Raw genomic sequence first — 17,816 nt, 5'->3', positions numbered from 1 at the left:
ATGGAGGAACTTCCTGGCCTGGAAATCGAAGAAAAAGTTTTTAAGAAAGATTCACCTTCTTCGTTGGATGATCTCAATGTTCAAACTCGGGAACAAGAAACTACGCTAGTTGACGAGCCGGACTGGAAACAGTTGTTCATGAGTGGTATGGATAGTAGAGAAAAAGTTCCACTAACAGAGAGTACTTCAATTCTTTGGAATTACAAGTAAAGAAGAAGCTTAGTCTGTGTAAATTTAATCACAACTGTAGCGCGATAAGTTAGAGTGTGTTATTTCACTAAATTTCTTTAAAATATTGTTATTCTATCAATTTTTTTTAATGATTATATTAATTTAAAAAAATATCATGATGAAGTGGCGTTGGGGTGATGGTGGTGCTCGGAAGGTATGGTACTATGGTGGAATGATGATCTGTCGCATTGATAATAAGATGATGGAGTGCAATGATACTGGTGAGAGGCGGGCAACGGTGATGCCATGGCAGCAACACGATGATTAGTCATGATGGAAACAATGATGCTAGCTAGAGCAACGACAGTGATTGCGAAAATGATGGTTTTGGCTAACAATGTGAACCGACAAAACCAAGGGAAATATTCTCTCTTTTTTTCATGGGACTGAACTATTTTCCTTTGAGGCGATGCTATTTAAAAGTTAACTGAAAACTATTTTTTTGACTTATTCTCGGTATTTGCTTTATGCTGGAAAATGAATTTTTTTTTTTAAGGAGCAAAATCAGAAAATTAAAAAGCCATCTTTCCACAACGACGGAAAAAAGGCCCCCCTTTTCCTTTACCTCGTCTCAGTCTGTGGCGCACAGAGCTAGCTATGCATTCACAATTTCCACGCTACCAGCACCGTGAGGAAAAACTAGAGGTGTTCAAAAAAATCGAGTAACCGAAAAAACCAAAAAAATTGATGAAAAATTAATCAAAAAAACCGAACCGAGATAAAAAATCGATTATTAAAACTAAAAATCTTTCCGGTTCGGTTCGGTTTCGGTTTTAAAACCAAAACCGGTGAACCGAACCGAAACAACAATAAAATAAAGGAGGTATAAATACTGCACAAAGCCTAACCCTAATAACTTAACACAAAGCTGCCAGAGACAATTTTTCTCTTCTTCCTTTCCCTTTCATCCATTCTACCTCCTGCATCTCCTTCTCTAACCTAACCCTAATAACATAACACAAAGCCCCCACCCAGACCAGAGACAATTTTTCTCTTCTTCCTTTCCCTTTCATCCACTTTGCCTCTTGCATCTGTCTCTTCTCTAGCCAAACAAAAGCTCACATCTCCATCTCGTTGGCTTCTCTCTTTACTTTTACGCAAAGCGTCGCGATCCTCCTCCTCTATACTTGCAGCAGAAGAAGAGGGCTCCTTCATTAGAGAAAAAACAGCAAGGTAAAGTTTATCCCCATGCTAATTCGGGCCTTTGTGTGCTTGTAACATCTGTTTCAAACTTTTATGCTTCGATTATGTTAAAATCTTGTTTTCTCATTTCTGTGTTATCTGGTTAAAATCTTGTTTCATTCAAGTTAATTTGGGATTTTATGGTTGTCCATTCTTGGTAATAAATTCAATGTTTTCTCATTTCTATGTGCTTTGATTATGTTACTGGTATGGGCTTTGATTCTGTTATTTCCGTTACTGGTGTTGACTGTGCAGGCTTTTCTGGGGTTCTTGGTTTGTTTTTGTGGTATCTATGAGAGAGTTCTTCAGCTGTGGTTTGCTCTCTGCTTGATTGGTTTCTTCAGCTGAACATTGTAAATTTTTAAGATCCAATCTCCTAGTCCCTGCGGAAAAGCTGAACATCAGTTTGCTTTAAATTTTAAAGCTTAATTTAATGAAAGGCTAAGTCAATTTAACAAAAAAAAAAAACTCATATATGATGGGATTAGGTTTCCCGCTTTTTTCCTAAAAAAACCGGATTTAACCGAACCGGACCAGTTCGGTTTGAACCGGTTTCCGGTCCAGTTCGGTTAATTTTTTAGAAAAATACTATAATTCGGTTCGGTTGGTTTTTTGGGTCTAAACCGAACCGAATCAAACCGTAAACACCCCTAGTAAAAACCCCCTCTGTTTTTGTTTCTTCGCACATCCCTTTTGACATCAATATCTGTACGACATCACTTTTTTTTAATTATTAATGTAGGTGGTCGGGTCTGTTTGTGCGCACTTCGACTAATTTCACAGACCATAAAGTTAATGACCATGTAAGCCTCCAGTATTCATTATATTAGCAACTACAAAGCTAGAACATGAAATCACAGGAGGAGTAAACTCTTAAATCTCAAGCTCTTACCACTGAACCACCTACTAGATGGTTGACATTCACTTTATGTATATTATCGCTCAACATTCTTTCAATTTTATACGTCAACTAGCTTGAATTTCTCAATTTATTTGGAGGCCTCTACAATACCCGATTTTTACTAGTATTTTTTATTTTATTAATATGAATATCTAGACCAGCTTATGTGTATGTTAATTAATTTCATGAATTTTAAAATTAATTTAAAACTCAGTATCTTTAAAAGCATTCAAACTTATAATTATTAAAAAATAAATTTAAAATCTGATGAATTAAAATATTTAAAATTATTTTTGCTAGCATTTTAACACCACAAATACCTCCGTTACAAGGGATGGCCATCTCGGTGCCAACAAGAATCTATCCGTCTAAAATCTGCTAAGAACCGACAAAAGGAAGGCTCTAGAAATTCTCACAGGAGATGCGGCCCAAATTGAAATTTGAATCCAAGCCACTCCCTTTCAACGCCCGGTGTGTGGCTGAATTTTTTTTTATTTTAAAAAAGGGATTAAGGGATAAGAAATTTAAAACAAGAGGAAGAAAAAATAGTAGTAGCAGTAGTTAAAAAAATAAAGATAATAATTATAATAAGAGTAAGAACAACAAACAACAGTGATGAGTAATAATTCGATAGCGGAAGAGCCCAGCCACAGATACACAGCCAGACAAATATCTCCTCAGTAAAAGACAATTCTACCATAGTAGCCGGTGGATAAACAACCACCCAGGGTTTATTATAGCCATAGACAGAGCTCCAAAGCCATTCAGATCCATCTGCTTCGTCTTCTTTCCTTAGACTCTCTAGCACAGCTACAAGATTTCCTTATAGGAGAACAAACAGAACAAAGAAAATGGCAGTGTTAACAGCGGCATCAACAACATGGTTTTCCTCTAAAACCCAGCAGCCTGTTCAGTTCAACAACGTTGACGGTTCAATTTTCACTCGCAACTTCAAGGCAAATTTCCCACAAAAAAGAGCAATTACCATGTCTACGGGTCTCACTGTCAAGGCTTCCTTTACCAAGGGAGGTCCTGGCGTCTTGGAACGCCCCACTTTTGATCAATCCCAGTTCGACCCTTCTTCTCAAGTTCTCGAAGGTCTCTATCTTTTCTTTTCTTTATGTTCCCATGTTTTATTACAAGGAATGCATAAAAGGAGATAATATTTGTTGACAAGATTTGGCGGGTTTTTCTCTCTCCTGTGAATGATGCACTTTTATCGGGATTTTCCAGTAGCAGTTGTTTACTCCCTCTTCGTTTGATTGGAAAGGAAGCATTAGATTTTATTGTTCTTGTCTATATAAGAATGTTTTGATTTCTTCTCCATTCTTGCTGACACTGTTGCTTTGTACTTTTTTTCGTTTTTGGTTTGAAGCAGTTTTTTCTAGTATTCCTTTAATAGCTAGCACCCGTGAAAGTTGCGGTGGATTATATTGCTAGATTTTGGATTTCTTACTTGTATTCCTCTTTGTCGAAACAGGAGGGGATATCGGACGACTAAGGGATAAGAGAGGTGTTGGGAGTGGAGATAGTTACAGAGTCTTGCTAATTGATGATAGCCGCCATTCTGAAAGCTTAGGTATGAGTTTAAGTCGTCTTTCTCCTTTTATGTATCCTAATAATGATGAATTGAATACCCTCTAGAAGTATATCAAGGCTAATTTATGGATTTCTTCTGGTTGCCTCAAGCATTATGGAATTTAATGGATCCCACTCTACTGTGTGCCGAGTGGCTATTTGAATACTCAATTGAACAACTTAAGTAGATGGAAGCATAAAATTTTCATGCTCTCGGGTTCTAAATTTGCAAACGTTGATCAGTGTAAAGCAACATATATAAAGCTTCTTGAAAGTTAACAAGCTAGAAATCAGAAGGCAATTCATTGCTGATTACTTTCATTTTTTCTGCGAACTGAGCAAATTATAGGAAAAGTCAAATATGTATTTCACATTTTTACTTCTGTACTTACTGCTATGAGTGGCCATTTCTGTGTAGTTGCAAAGGTATTACCTCGAGCTGTGCCATCAGTCACACCTGAGGATGCTAGAAAACTATTTCACGAGTCACGTGAAAATGGTGTAGCGGTCGTTATCGTCACAGTTAAGGTATAATTATTCCGCTGCATCATATAAGCTATATGAAGATCTTGCTTCTGCATAATTGTTTGAATGATGTCTTAAATGTTTACGTGGTGATGCATAATAGTCATTCTAGAAATATGCATTGTCAGGGTAAGACTAGGTGTTGTCCAATCAATCAAACCTTAATGTAGTGTAAGTATGTTTAAAACTCGTTTAGTAACCAAACCTCCCTGCATCGTATCATGCTGTAAAATGCGGGTCATTGCGGTGCCATGATAATATCTCACTTCAAAATATGCATAAACAGCATGATAACCTCCTTTATAACATGCAGATTGTTGCAAAATATTGCCTCTGGCCCCATTGTCATTCAGAAGCACACACCGAACGGTTGTCATAGCTGTCCTTTGTTTATTGTACTATGAATAAAGAGCTATTTTCATTTGGCAGCATATCATGCAAGTCAACAATTGGTATCAGAGTGATTGCTTTTGTAGCTAAGCACAATTGTTGAGTTACATGATGGGCCCCAAGTGCATTAGTTGAGATACAAAGCATATATGCGTTTTTGTTTTACTCAAATCACACTTTAAACCTTACCATAACTTGATAACTGCTGTAGAAAATCATAGATGACCCCCCAAAGGAATGAGAAAGTAACCATCCAAGTTATGGCATTGTGATTTAAAAGACGTTCGTCCATGTATTAGCACTCATACACAATCACACACACAGCACGTAATATCCTTTTCTTTTAACAAAATATTTTGATGAAAGAAATATCATTACTGTTGCTTTTATAGTAAGCCACATATTGCTTCCTAACAAGACAACAGAGTTGGCTGGTACAGCTATGATGTGGAAATGTTATATTGATGGCTGCTTTTAACATGACAATGGATAAAATGTTTAGCACTCACCTTACCACCTTTGTCCTACTTGAAGTTGGTGGTGGATTTAGATAACCATGATTGAATGAGTTGCCAGGTTAAGCTATCTAAGACAAATAATATCTGAAATCTGGAATTTGGCTTGCAGGAACATGCTGAGTTTTATTCCCAGATGATGATACGTGGTGGATTACGATCAGTGATTGAGCCAGATTCAAGTAATGTGTAAAGCTGCCAGTTATAAAGCAGTGGATGCGAAATGAAAGTTAAGGTCAAGGCAATTTTGAAATTTACGAAGTTTTTTCTTTTTGAGAAGAAAGGAGAGGAGATTTGGCATTTCAGACACAGGATCAGTATTTTTATGTTGCTGATATTGAATATAGAAGATGCTTTGTGGCTGCAGAATATGTACCGGTAGTTCTTTAGAAGAGCTTAATTATACACTGTCTTCAAAACTTGAACCGATAGTTCTTTAGAATATTATGCATTTTGGCTGTAGAATATGTACTGGTAGTTAAATTACTAGTATGATGACTTCTGCAGTGCGATTCATCACCAGGGCCTCTTGCCATCCTTTTTTCCCTCCACCACTTTGTATGCTAGCAATTTTAAGGTTTGGTATGCTGAAACTCAAAATAGGTCACTCGTGCCTTCAATTATAGTGCTCCCAACTAGCAGCAAGCTGTACGTGATTAAAATTTATTAGGGCATCGGCAAGCACGTTAAATCTTGCTACTTTATCTGCTGGTGATGGCAATTGCCTGACATGTTTTGCATGATATCCTGTAAAATTTTGGTTAATCTTTTTAACCAATTTTCAATCGATTAAAGAAACAAAGACTCGTTACTGGGCGAGGCCAAGAAAATGCTCCAGCCGTCCTTGATAGCTAGTTTTCATAGATCTCATAACAAGGGATTTTTTTTATTATTGGTGTTTGTAAGCTTGATCATGCTCTAAAAAGAAACTGCCAGTAACATTTTCACTCAGTGACTAGCTCTGCATTCAATTTCTAGAATTCCTAACGCAATAACTTTCACAGCCGAGGTTGACTCGGGCTCTAGGACCGAATTATCCAAATTTAAAAGACAAGTCATTCACACTGCCTCATCGATGGCGGGAGAATCCCCATGAGAAAACACTGACTCAGACTCTATTTTTTTGGATAATGAAAAACAAAAAAACTAGGACCTTACAAAGCTAACTCCAAACGCGTAGATTAACGACTGGGTTTTGTCTAATGTAGGACAATTTGAGGGGACTTGTAGGCTAAGCCCAACAACGACAGAAAGCCTATAAAGAAAACGGGCCAGAGCGGGACTCTCTTGGGGGTAATTTCATGGGCCACTTTTCGATCCCGACGCCAGGTACAGAAAACCCATAGCCCAAACGCCCTTAAAACCACTTTCTTGGGGAAAACCCACGCAGTCTCTGTGTGCTATGTGCATATGTTCTCGGCTGCTCTCACCTCTCCGCCGTTTCTCATCCTCCTCTCCTCTCCTTCTTTCTATACCTCCTCGCCGTCTCCTCTCCTTCTCCTCTTCCACGACAATGGCTGTCTCCAAGTCTCACGCAAGAGATGAAGAATATCTCAATATAGCAATCCCTAAACGCATCCAGCTCTTCCAATCCATTCAATCTGAACAACTCTCCCGCCTCCAATCCCTCCCTCACGACTCCATCAAGTAAAACCCTATTTTTTCTCTATTCTCTTGAAAAAAAATTGTATTCTATTTTTTTTTCATTTTCGTTTTGGTTTTAGGATTACTTTGCCTGACGGGACAGTGAAGGAAGGAAAAAGATGGGAATCGTCTCCTATGGATATCGCAAAGGAGATTGGGAAGAGTGTGGCTGGGAACGCGTTGATCTCTCAAGTCAACGGAGTGTTGTGGGACATGAATAGGCCTTTAGAGGATGATTGTGAGCTCAAGATTTTTAATTTTGAAAGTGACGAAGGACGCGACACCTTTTGGCATTCCAGTGCTCACATTCTTGGCCAGGTATTCGTGCTGGTTTGATTAGCGGCAATGTACTACTATCTTTTTACTTCAGTTTTAATATCGGGTTTAATCATTGTGAGGTTCAGGCTCTTGAGATGGAGTATGGTTGCAAGCTTTGCATAGGGCCCTGTACCACTAGAGGAGAGGTATGATGTTTATATATTTTACATACGTGGAAATTCAAATATTCCTCTATTTGTTGACCTTTTTGCTATGGTTTCTGGTTCATTGTGACTTATTTCCATAATGTCTGTTCTTGCAATATCAAAATAAACTTTACTGGGATTGCCAACTTGGTTGACTTCTTCTTGATCAGGTCTGCCTCTTGTAACCTGTTGTGAATAATTATTGGTGAGATCATTTCCTATCACAACTCACAAAAATTGTCGAGAGATCTGATAATGAGTCTCACTATACCAGCAGTGCAGTTTATGGAACCAAGTACCACTGTTACTTGTTTATCGTGTTGAAATGAACATAAGAAAGCATCTTTTTCCTAGATACAAGGGCTTTTGGTGGGAACATACGTTTTATCCAAGTTTGGAGCCTGCTCAGTCAGTTAAGATGAGAAAGTGACGAGGGCTTTTATTTGATGTGGACAAAAGATGATTTAACTTACAAGACTTAGTTCCCATGCTTAAGTCTCTGCAACCGTCTTCTTGTTTTTCAACCTGTATTCCTATATAGTATGATTTAATACTGTTGCTCTTAAGACTGGTTTATGAACCGTCTCTTTATTTTCCACTAACGTACATCTAATTCCACTGATAGTTATTCAGCCTGCTAGATTAAGGAACAACCAAAGAGTTATGAAAATTTGTACTGGTTGGTTAGGTTAGATTGTTTCTCTTGGATTTTCTTTTATCCTTAAAGATTTTTCATATCTATTAATGTGTGTCTTGGTTTTATTTATTTTTTTCATTCTGAATTTCATGGTTGTAAGTGTAAGGAAAACTTTTTTTATATTGTTGTTTTGTGTGCTGAGAATCTTCCAAGAGAAAATATATGAGTTTCAATAAATGTTGCTTGGAATGTGATGTACAGTATTGTGTTTGCTATCCCCCGGAAGGCAGTATGAGGGATCTCTACTTTGGGCTGTGATTTGTTTTTATACTGGTCTTCCATATATATGCGTGTATAGTCAAAAGATAGAAGTATTGTATTTATATTGGTGCATGTACTCAAAAACTTACAAAAAAGAAATTTTCCATCCCTGGCTCTAGAAAATAGCTTACAAATTATCTCTTCCCCCAAAAAAATTTGATTTTATTCAGTCATGAAGCTTTACAAAATCATCTTCTTTCCTTTTTTTAAGGGCAACAATTGAAAAGTCCAACCTAAATATGCAACTTTTTAGATTCCAACTAATAATTTATTTCTTCAACTCTGATTATTTGGTTATATATGTTTCACATGTTACTGCTATATTTAAACAAAAATACTGGTAAATCTATCATGAAGTTTAATAATAAAGAAAGCAATTGCCAGTTTTCACTTTCCTGAAAGCTAACGTACCACGATCGGGATTACATGATTCAGATCAAAATTCCAAGGGGAGGGGGTGGAGAGAATTAGTGTTAACCCTGGTTTAAATTATCAAACAGGGTAAGCAACACGTGCGCGCGTGTGTGACGAGTATTATCTGAAAGTTTATTTCTGTGATATTCCCCATTTTTATGGTACAGAGATTTGTGTTTCTTTTTCAATGAAGCTGAACTTTTTTCATATATTGTCCTGTTGATGATTGCTCTTCAGAGGCCCTTTTTCTTTTAGGTGCTCTGTCAGGACTGTGTCATCTCTTTGACCATTTAATGTATGAGCTCCTGTTCATTCAGCAGAATTTTCTGTCATTTTTATCCTTTAAATGGAAACTATCTGGATGGTTACATAAATCCCCCTCTCCAACAACAAAATATTAGCAACTCAATTCCTGCTTTAAGTGCTTAAAAATGTTGCATTTTCATCATGCCCTTTGCTTCCATGGCTGCATTTCTTTTTGAAGCCCTATCTAAGTTTCAATTTGAAATTCATATGTTCTTCTTGCAGGGATTCTATTATGATGCATTCTATGGTGAATTGGGATTGAATGATGATCACTTCAAGAAGATTGATGCAGCTGCGTTGAAAGCTGTTGCGGTATTGTTTCATCCTTTAAGTCAGCATCGCCGTGTTGTTGTTTTGGCTCTATAGTATATAAAGGAAGGCTTACTGTTGTTGGTCTAGCAGAGTTATATTGCTCATTTTTGTAGATAATCTTGAGTATGATTTGCAAATATGTTTATATAAAAGTGTTATATAGCTGATTCTTTTTTCTTGTTCTAAACATCTTCCCATGAGAGCTGTTTGTGTATGACATGTGGATGGGCATGCAGATAATTCCTTTTCATGCAATAAATAAATATAATATAGCTCATTATTATGACCAAGGGCTGGTGGGGTTGACGTGTTGCTTATTTTTGTTGACAATCTTTAGTATGTTTTGCAATTTTGTGAATATAAGAAGTGACTTAACAGGGTAAATGATTTAAAATGTCAAGTTGGTAATGATAGAGAGTACTGTATATAACCATTTCTTGTTCTAAATATTTGTATATGAGAGCTGGATACATTTGACATGTGGAAGGGCATGCAGATAATTGCTATTCATGCAATAAATATATAGAATGTAACTAATTATAACGAGTGGGGATGGGTTGAGTTGGTATATTTGTTAGGAATGCATCACATGCATACAAACACAAGATTAATAATGATTTTCTAATTTGTTGGATTCTTTTTGATGCATGGTTACTTTAACCAATGTCTCTTTTTCATCATGTTCTCAATGTTCTTAGTGGTGCAGTTGAGTTGTGCTTACTGATTTGATAACTCTTGCATTTCAGGAGAAACAACCTTTTGAGCGCATTGAAGTATCACGGGAACAGGCACTCGAGATGTTTTCAGACAATAATTTTAAGGCAAGTTTAAGTATCAGTTTTATCTGAAACAAAAATGTCTTAATGGTTTTTTTCCCTTCCTAAACAAAAGAAATCCACCTTTCTCATTTTTTTTTCAAAAATTGGTTATTATCAGGTTGAAATAATCAAAGATCTGCCCGCAGACAAAACTATAACTGTATACAGATGCGGCCCGTTGGTAGATTTGTGTCGTGGGCCTCATATACCTAATACTTCCTTTGTGAAAGCTCTTGCATGTTTGAAGGTGATACTTTATCATGTGTTTTTAATCATTATTTCATAGACAATCAATTTGCTTTATCAAATGTAATCTGCTTTACTTTTGAATTTGTAATTGCAGGCTTCATCGGCTTATTGGAGAGGCAATAGAGATCGTGAAAGTTTACAAAGAGTGTATGGAATTTCTTATCCGGATAAAAAACGTTTGCAGGTCCCTTTTTCATCTCTCTGCCCTTTGAACTGCATTTCTACTTTTCAATTGCAGAGACTTTTGCAACATTCAACTGTGTGCTGTTCCTTAGTTAGTTGTGTTGAATGCTTTCAAATGGTGTATGATTTTGTGTGATTTCAGTTTTGGTGTCCAAACTGGGTTATGGGCTCATATAATGACTCATATCATGGTAGATTTTTAATTCATAGGGTTGCTATATTGGTTGTTAAAAGTCCCAATAAAGAAAAACAAGGGAAAAGAAAAATCTTTGTCTTGACTTTTTTCTCTTGGAAAAAATGTTTTATTGTGTATACCCTGACTAAATTTTTCACATAAACACCGAAACAGGCTGCTTTATTATTATATGGTGTGCACTTATCAGTGTGCCATAAAAGCAAAAGCAAAATAAAAATTGTGATTGCTACAGCAGATTTGCCTATGAATGTTGGGTTTAAACAAACTATCATTAATCTAGTTAAACCAATGAAACCAACAAGGACTTCGAATCATAATGGGAACTGTTGTTTTGAAGCCTTAGATTTGTGTCTCTCAAGAAAAATTCAAAGACATAGAGAAGTTGTTCTTGAGTCAATAGCTCAGGGTGTACTGTTGAGGGAGGCTGCTTACTGTCTTATTAAACTGGAAAAGGCGCCACAGCATTGTGTAAAAAGAAACGTGTAACCGGGTTCCGTGGCACAGATTGGACAATGTAAACAGTTTATTTTCCATAAGAATCTTTAATCTCTTTTAGCAAAACTATGAGTTTTCTCTGATTTGGAGAGGTTAAACCAGTGATATGAAAATGGGAAATGTGATTATATTATTTGGTTTAAGATGCCACCATTTCTTTTCTAAACTTTAATTTCTTGTGCAGGAGTATAAGCAGTTCTTGGAAGAAGCAAAGAAGTATGATCACAGGTTGCTGGGTATTAAGCAGGAGTTATTCTTTTGTCATCCACTGAGGTGTGATATGGGCTCTTGTATTTTGCTCATCTCTATAGGTTGTTGCCTTCCATGATGCTGATTTTGCTTCTTTGGTGTGTTTCAGTCCAGGAAGTTGGTTTTTCCTTCCACATGGAACTCGGGTTTACAACAAACTAATGCAATTTATAAAAGATGAGTACAGAAAAAGAGGTTATGAAGAGGTTGAAGTTATAAATGCTTGTCTAGATCTTATATTATATAATGTCTAAAAGTGAGCACCTAAATTTATCAAGTTTGGCAGGTTAAGTCTCCAAATATTTATAACATGAAACTTTGGGAGACATCTGGTCATGCTGCCAATTACAAGGAGAATATGTTTCTGCTTGAGGTGAGTGAAATATATTTTTCTGAATTCTGATGAACAGGACAGTTAGATGATCAATTGGTGCAAGTTATTTGCAGTGTGAAGTTGGAGGATAACGGGTTATTATGGGAAATAAGCACAGATATACATGTGACTGATTTTTTTTTTTTTTGGGGGGGGGGTGTGAAAACATGCTTGGTAGGCTGATGGATTGACAAGCACCACATAAAAATTTATGTAAAGTGAAAAAATTCTTCTAGGGGTTATGTTTGCAAAATTCTGAATGATCGGAACTACAAAGGACCTACAGGCAGTGCATGTCATTTTGAATGATGAGAGCATTCTTATTTTACGTCTTGGAATTTAAGAAAAAATGCCGTGATGATACTCTGTGTGCTGCAGATTGAAAATCAAGAATTTGGACTGAAACCAATGAATTGCCCTGGGCACTGTTTGATGTTTCAACATAGAGTTCGTTCATATAGAGGTAAGTTCATTTTCTTTGAATTTTTATCCACTTTTATCATCTTTATGTTTGTTTAGGGGGGCTGAGGTGGGGGTTGTTTGCACTCTTTTCCCTTGAATTATTTTTAACAGAATTGCTGAGGTGTTTTTGAGTGTTCTGGTGTCATGGGTATGGAAATTATGTGCATTTAATTATAAGTATGCACTTGCTGTTTGTGGAAAGCTCTAATGATTTGAATGTTTGAGTGGGGTCCATCATACTCCTGCCATCCTATCTTAAATGTTTAGATTTGTTTTCCAGAACTTCCTCTTCGATTGGCTGATTTTGGGGCCTTGCATCGCAATGAAGCAAGTGGTGCGCTCACTGGACTAACACGTGTTCGAAGATTTCAGCAGGTATGCATTTAGTTAAAAAAAACTTATTTTAGGTTTTTAACCCTGGTGGCGTCACTGCCTGCTCTGTACTTAAAAGTTATGAATTTAGGTTTCTGAGTTAATCCGTATTCTTTTAAGAGCTGCAATGAACTCTTACCACATATGTGGTGTTGAAGTTTCACAAAGTTCAAGAGCTCATCTATATTGATGTGATCAATCGCTAGCTGTGGCAATGTACTAGTAATCTATTTATTTATTTTCCAATCCATCACTGTAGCTTTTAATACATGGCTATCATTGTATCTGCTCTTCTGTCCCTCATTTGTCTTGCATTTCTCTACTACAGGATGATGCTCACATATTCTGCAGGAAATCCCAGGTAATATAAGTTACATTGACACCTGACTAACCTCTTAAATGTCTTTTTGTTGCCTAACCCTAATAGAAATGGTGTGTTCTGTTTTTCAGATAAAAGATGAAGTCAGAGGTGTCTTAGAATTCATCGACTATACTTATGGAAAATTTGGATTCACTTATGAGCTGAAGCTATCTACGGTATGATGAACTTGAATTTTTTGCAAATTGATTGCTTAGGGAAACGATCCTGTCAACTCAGATAAAATTTTGTATGTTCTTAAATGAAACCTGAATTTAAAAAATCTTAATATTCAAAAAATATCATTTTGCCTTTACCTTTGTGGATTTATATCATGATTTATTCCTTGACCAAGCCAAGCTTTGTTCAAGGCATTTAAGATTGATGGAGATATTTTGAATTTGTTTAGATAGTTGTGGTTCAGCCATTTTGAACTGATGCAATTTTTCTGTTCTTCAGCTATTTTTGAAAACATTTTTGTAAATTAAGTTTATCATTTCCCATTTTCTTGAAGAAATTGATGAATTTTCAGTGTCTTGCTTCCCAGAAAATAAAAAAAAGGTTTTTATTTTGTGCCTCCTGATGTCTGTATTATAGAGGCCAGAGAAATACCTAGGAGTCTTGGAAACATGGGATGAAGCTGAGAAAGCTCTTACAGAAGCACTGGATGAGTTTGGGAAGCCATGGAAGGTAATGTTATTCTTAGGTACTTCTGGTCTTTGCTTGAATTCTTGGTTGCAGATTTGCATATATGCAGTTGAAATTCTTCTTCATGCCAGTTTGTCGTGCCTCTGACATCTGCAATCTGCCGACTATAGATTTTCTAGAGAATTAATTTCCTTGGAAAACTTATATCAAAAAGTTCTATGATATTTTTTGAAGACCAACAAGTTCACTTATCAAGTTTTTCTTTCAAAGAAGTTCATATTTTGTTATATTCCACATAATATCCAGACAATATATTTCAAAAATAAGATTATAATTGATCTTGTTTCTTTTTAAAATTAAGATTTACAAATATGAAGAATTTTATTATTTCTTTTTTATAATCATAATTACATTTGAATTTTTCTGAGGTTTAGAATTATATCAATATAATAACAATTGGTTACAATAATAAACTATTTTACAATTGAGAAAAAAATATTTAAAAAATGGTGATAAGAATTTGTTTAAACAAACTAAAACAAAGAAAAAGAAAAAAAAAGCACTCCAAATTGTAATTTTGTTAAATATGGAGGGTAATATAGCTATCATAACCAAATAAGAATTTTCTTTTAAGATAAATTATAAAAGTGAACTTGTTTGTCCAAAAAGCTTCATAAAACTTGATAATCATTTATCTTTCAAAAGTCAACGTATTAGTACTTTTCCCAATTTTTTATTCAGAATTTTTAATGTATCTTTAGTTCATCTACCAATTGATGAAAACACACCAGAGGCTGTTAATATTCAAAGTGCCTTTTAGTTTCCCTTGTAGAGTTTAGAGTATGTTGCTGTACCCATCGCAACATATTTAACTGTGCCTAGAATTCGTCAATTCGATGAGTCTTTGAATCATATGAAAGTTAGGTTGAGTCTTTGAATCATATGAAAGTTAGGTGCAGCATATTTAACCGTGCTTAGGCTTCGTTGATTAGATGTGAGTCTTTGGATCATATGAAAGTTATGCCAATTTTCTGAAGTCTAAAAGAATGTGGTCAACTACAGAAAGTGGTTTGGTTTATAGATGACTTTTGGTTTTTCTTATTTCCTATTTCCATTTCTATCCCTATGAAAATTTCAGCCAATTGAGGTGTCTAGAAAATAATTGGTTTCTTTTCTTATTACATATTTTCATTTTTCTTTTGTTAGCTTTGACTCTGATGTGATATTTTGGTTCATGTTCTACAGATTGATGAAGGCGATGGTGCATTTTATGGACCGAAGATAGATATCAGTGTATCTGATGCATTAAAGAGGAAATTTCAGTGTGCCACGTTGCAGGTTCAGATTGTTGACATTTATTTTTTCTAGCTTTCTGGCTTTTTTACAGTAATGCAGAATTTTCATGTAGTAAATGAATGTCCGTCTCTGTTTGCAGCTTGACTTCCAGCTTCCAGATCGTTTTAAGTTGGAATATTCAGCTGAGGATGAAGCCAGAAGTGAAGCACCTGTTATGATACATAGAGCGATCCTAGGTTCTGTTGAGCGCATGTTTGCTATACTATTGGAGCATTACAAAGGCAAGTGGCCCTTCTGGCTTAGTCCCCGTCAAGCGATTGTCTGCCCTGTGTCTGAGAAATCCCAGTCTTATGCATTACAGGTTAGTTTGCTGGATGCTTTTTAACCCCTAGATGAGGAGTGTATCATATAAAATTTTGCTTGTCAACACTCTTGAATTCTCCCTTACAATTTCGTTAACCTTATGATTGGCATAGGAATGCATGCAGGGTTTTCTTGTTACATTTACTGACATGATACTCACCTGAGCCCCTTGTTTCATGCACAAAATGGATGGCAAATATTTATTTTATTGTATCAGATATACTCTGTACATGATGACATGATCTAAGTTTTGCTTGTATATTTTTCTATTGCAACTCAGCTTGGATGTTTTTGTTGAGGTAGTTTCAGTTGTGTAACCAGTCGTGTCAGGGCACAATAGTTTTCAAGTTTATTATCGAGCAATGTTTGTGAAAGGGACTCACTAATTCCATCCTTGCAGTGATAGTGGATTACAGAGTCCTTTTTAGCTGTGGATTGATCTAGTTTTGGGTGCGAAATGATGCAATGCAAATAGCTTTTTGATTGTATTATTTATCATATTTGGACCCTAATAGCACCAAACACAAATCAATGCATTTTCTTGTTACAATTAATAGGTGCGGGATCAGATTCATGAAGCTGGCTATTATGTCGATGTGGACGCAACCGACAGAAAGATCCAGAAAAAGGTGCTTTTGCAACTTCCATCCTTGACATCAAATTAGCATCCTCCAAACCAATAACATATTCTTTGTTATGAATGCCCTTCCTGGATTCTGTTGACATGCATTGGCTCAATTGTGGTCTTTCAGTTGTTATTATTGCAACTATGGATGCTACACGATTAGATTTTAGTAAATTTTTAGCCTTTTGTTCAGGTACGAGAAGCTCAGTTGGCACAGTACAATTATATTCTGGTTGTTGGCGAAGAGGAATCCAAAACTGGACAGGTAATACAGTTTTTCTATTAATTGAACTAAGTAAACATGATTGCTTGATTTAACAAGTGTGACCTGCTGCTTTTTATAGGGATGCTGAGTATTTTACTTGCCTTAGATACAAGTGAATATTAGTTTTGTGGATTTCCAAATCCATGTAGATCATCAGCTTATTTTCAATCAGGAATCACAAAATACTAGCATGAATCTGGAGATTATGCTCTAGGAACCTCTTTTATTTTGGAACCACTGTCATAAACTATAATAAATATCCCAGTGTTCTCCTAAAAGATCTATATTTGGACTGTTTTTTCTTCTCTTTTCCTATAAAAAAAATAATTGTTGTTGTCCTGTGTTGTTTCCAGGTGAGTGTGCGGGTGAGAGATAACGCTGACCATTCAGTGATGAGTATTGAGAGCCTACTCGGACTCTTCAAGGAATTAGTTGCAGATTTCCGTTAGGTGGATACACATGTTCAAAGTGATTATTACTAGTGTTCTTGTACTATGACTATACGTTTTGCTTCTGAGCAACAGCTGCTTCTTAGGTTGATTTCCCATCAAAGGGAAAAGAATAGAGAATCCTTTTAGTGTGTATGAGTGTGTACACCCCACCCCCATTGTTCCCTAATTTAAACATTGTGGATGTCGAAGAAAGGGAAAATTCCTCCAGGCTTTCGCTTTCCTCGTACGATGGTTTATGTTCAATTCCATGTCTGTTTCTATGCGCACCAACTTTCATGTCTTTATTCAATGAATAAAAACATATGAGCAGTGTTCTAGTAAGAGCTAGTTATCCAGCAACCTGGCAATGGTTGCATCTTTAGGATCCATAGATATTTTCAGTATTGAGAAGACTGGACAAGTACTGAGAAGTAGGAAGCTGGTCTTTTTCTACAGATGTACTCATCGAGCAACCAGCAGACGGAAAAGCGACAGAGATGCTGGCTTGAAATTTGCTTTCCTTTTTTGCGTCATTAATGGGTCCTCGTGATGGTGAGAGGGGCCATGATTTATTTGCATCCCAGGTCTTTCATATTACTGGTTTTGCGCTTGAAAATTGAAATCATTATCTGTACTTCTATGGTGTTGATAGACCAACCTCGTCCATGGTGAAAAGCATGGCAGTTCGAACAGCCAGCTTGAAGCCTTGTGGACCCCGTCTCCGATCTCTATATATTGGTATTCTACGTAGTTGTCTAGGTCAATGAGAGCAGATATTAGCTAATGCACTGATTTATTTAGAAGGATAGCGCTATTAAAAGAACATTTTCCATATGATGTTAATACTAGAAATTATAGCTCTTTTAAAAATTAAAGAAGTAGAAAATTTTCAAAAAAAAAAAAAAATTTTCATTTTTTATTACATCCGGGTGGGATAGTTTTGTATCTTAAAAATCCCGAGTCGCCTTATTATATGATGAAAATAAAAGTATCAAGTATTACAATATAAATAT

General features: G+C 36.1%; 2 protein-coding genes across 2 annotated transcripts; both read left to right on the top strand.

Moving 5' to 3' along the window:
* The first annotated feature begins 2,957 nt into the window (after positions 1-2,957).
* On the top strand, positions 2,958-5,844 carry LOC133705888 (ATP-dependent Clp protease adapter protein CLPS2, chloroplastic-like). The gene is made up of 4 exons (XM_062131312.1): positions 2,958-3,412; positions 3,795-3,893; positions 4,311-4,420; positions 5,435-5,844. Exons 1-4 carry the CDS (start codon positions 3,166-3,168, stop codon positions 5,513-5,515), a joined length of 537 nt encoding a protein of 178 aa, XP_061987296.1. The 5' UTR covers positions 2,958-3,165; the 3' UTR covers positions 5,516-5,844.
* An 853-nt stretch (positions 5,845-6,697) lies between these two features.
* On the top strand, positions 6,698-17,145 carry LOC133705886 (threonine--tRNA ligase, mitochondrial 1-like). The gene is made up of 20 exons (XM_062131311.1): positions 6,698-6,969; positions 7,047-7,284; positions 7,371-7,430; positions 9,331-9,420; positions 10,167-10,241; positions 10,357-10,485; positions 10,582-10,671; positions 11,546-11,634; positions 11,720-11,816; positions 11,897-11,983; positions 12,362-12,446; positions 12,726-12,820; positions 13,146-13,178; positions 13,268-13,354; positions 13,773-13,865; positions 15,069-15,161; positions 15,259-15,480; positions 16,040-16,111; positions 16,301-16,372; positions 16,726-17,145. The coding sequence occupies exons 1-20, from the start codon at positions 6,725-6,727 to the stop codon at positions 16,819-16,821; spliced, it is 2,148 nt and encodes a 715-aa protein (XP_061987295.1). The 5' UTR covers positions 6,698-6,724; the 3' UTR covers positions 16,822-17,145.
* Positions 17,146-17,816: the final 671 nt, after the last annotated feature.

This window comes from Populus nigra, chromosome 10 (assembly GCF_951802175.1).
Source record: "Populus nigra chromosome 10, ddPopNigr1.1, whole genome shotgun sequence".
NCBI lineage: Eukaryota > Viridiplantae > Streptophyta > Magnoliopsida > Malpighiales > Salicaceae > Populus > Populus nigra.
The sequence above is the reverse complement of the archived record's forward strand: the minus strand, read 5'-3'. Positions and strand labels throughout refer to the sequence as shown.

Bases quoted from the DNA above. Each gene is read 5' to 3' on its own strand.
- LOC133705888 (XM_062131312.1), top strand. From the start codon at position 3,166: ATGGCAGTGTTAACAGCGGCATCAACAACATGGTTTTCCTCTAAAACC. The intron at 3,413-3,794 runs GTCTCTATCTTT...TTGTCGAAACAG, and splicing joins TTCTTCTCAAGTTCTCGAAG to GAGGGGATATCGGACGACTA. The intron at 4,421-5,434 runs GTATAATTATTC...TTTGGCTTGCAG, and splicing joins TCGTTATCGTCACAGTTAAG to GAACATGCTGAGTTTTATTC.
- LOC133705886 (XM_062131311.1), top strand. From the start codon at position 6,725: ATGTGCATATGTTCTCGGCTGCTCTCACCTCTCCGCCGTTTCTCATCC. The intron at 10,486-10,581 runs GTGATACTTTAT...TTGTAATTGCAG, and splicing joins AAGCTCTTGCATGTTTGAAG to GCTTCATCGGCTTATTGGAG. The intron at 13,179-13,267 runs GTAATATAAGTT...TCTGTTTTTCAG, and splicing joins TATTCTGCAGGAAATCCCAG to ATAAAAGATGAAGTCAGAGG.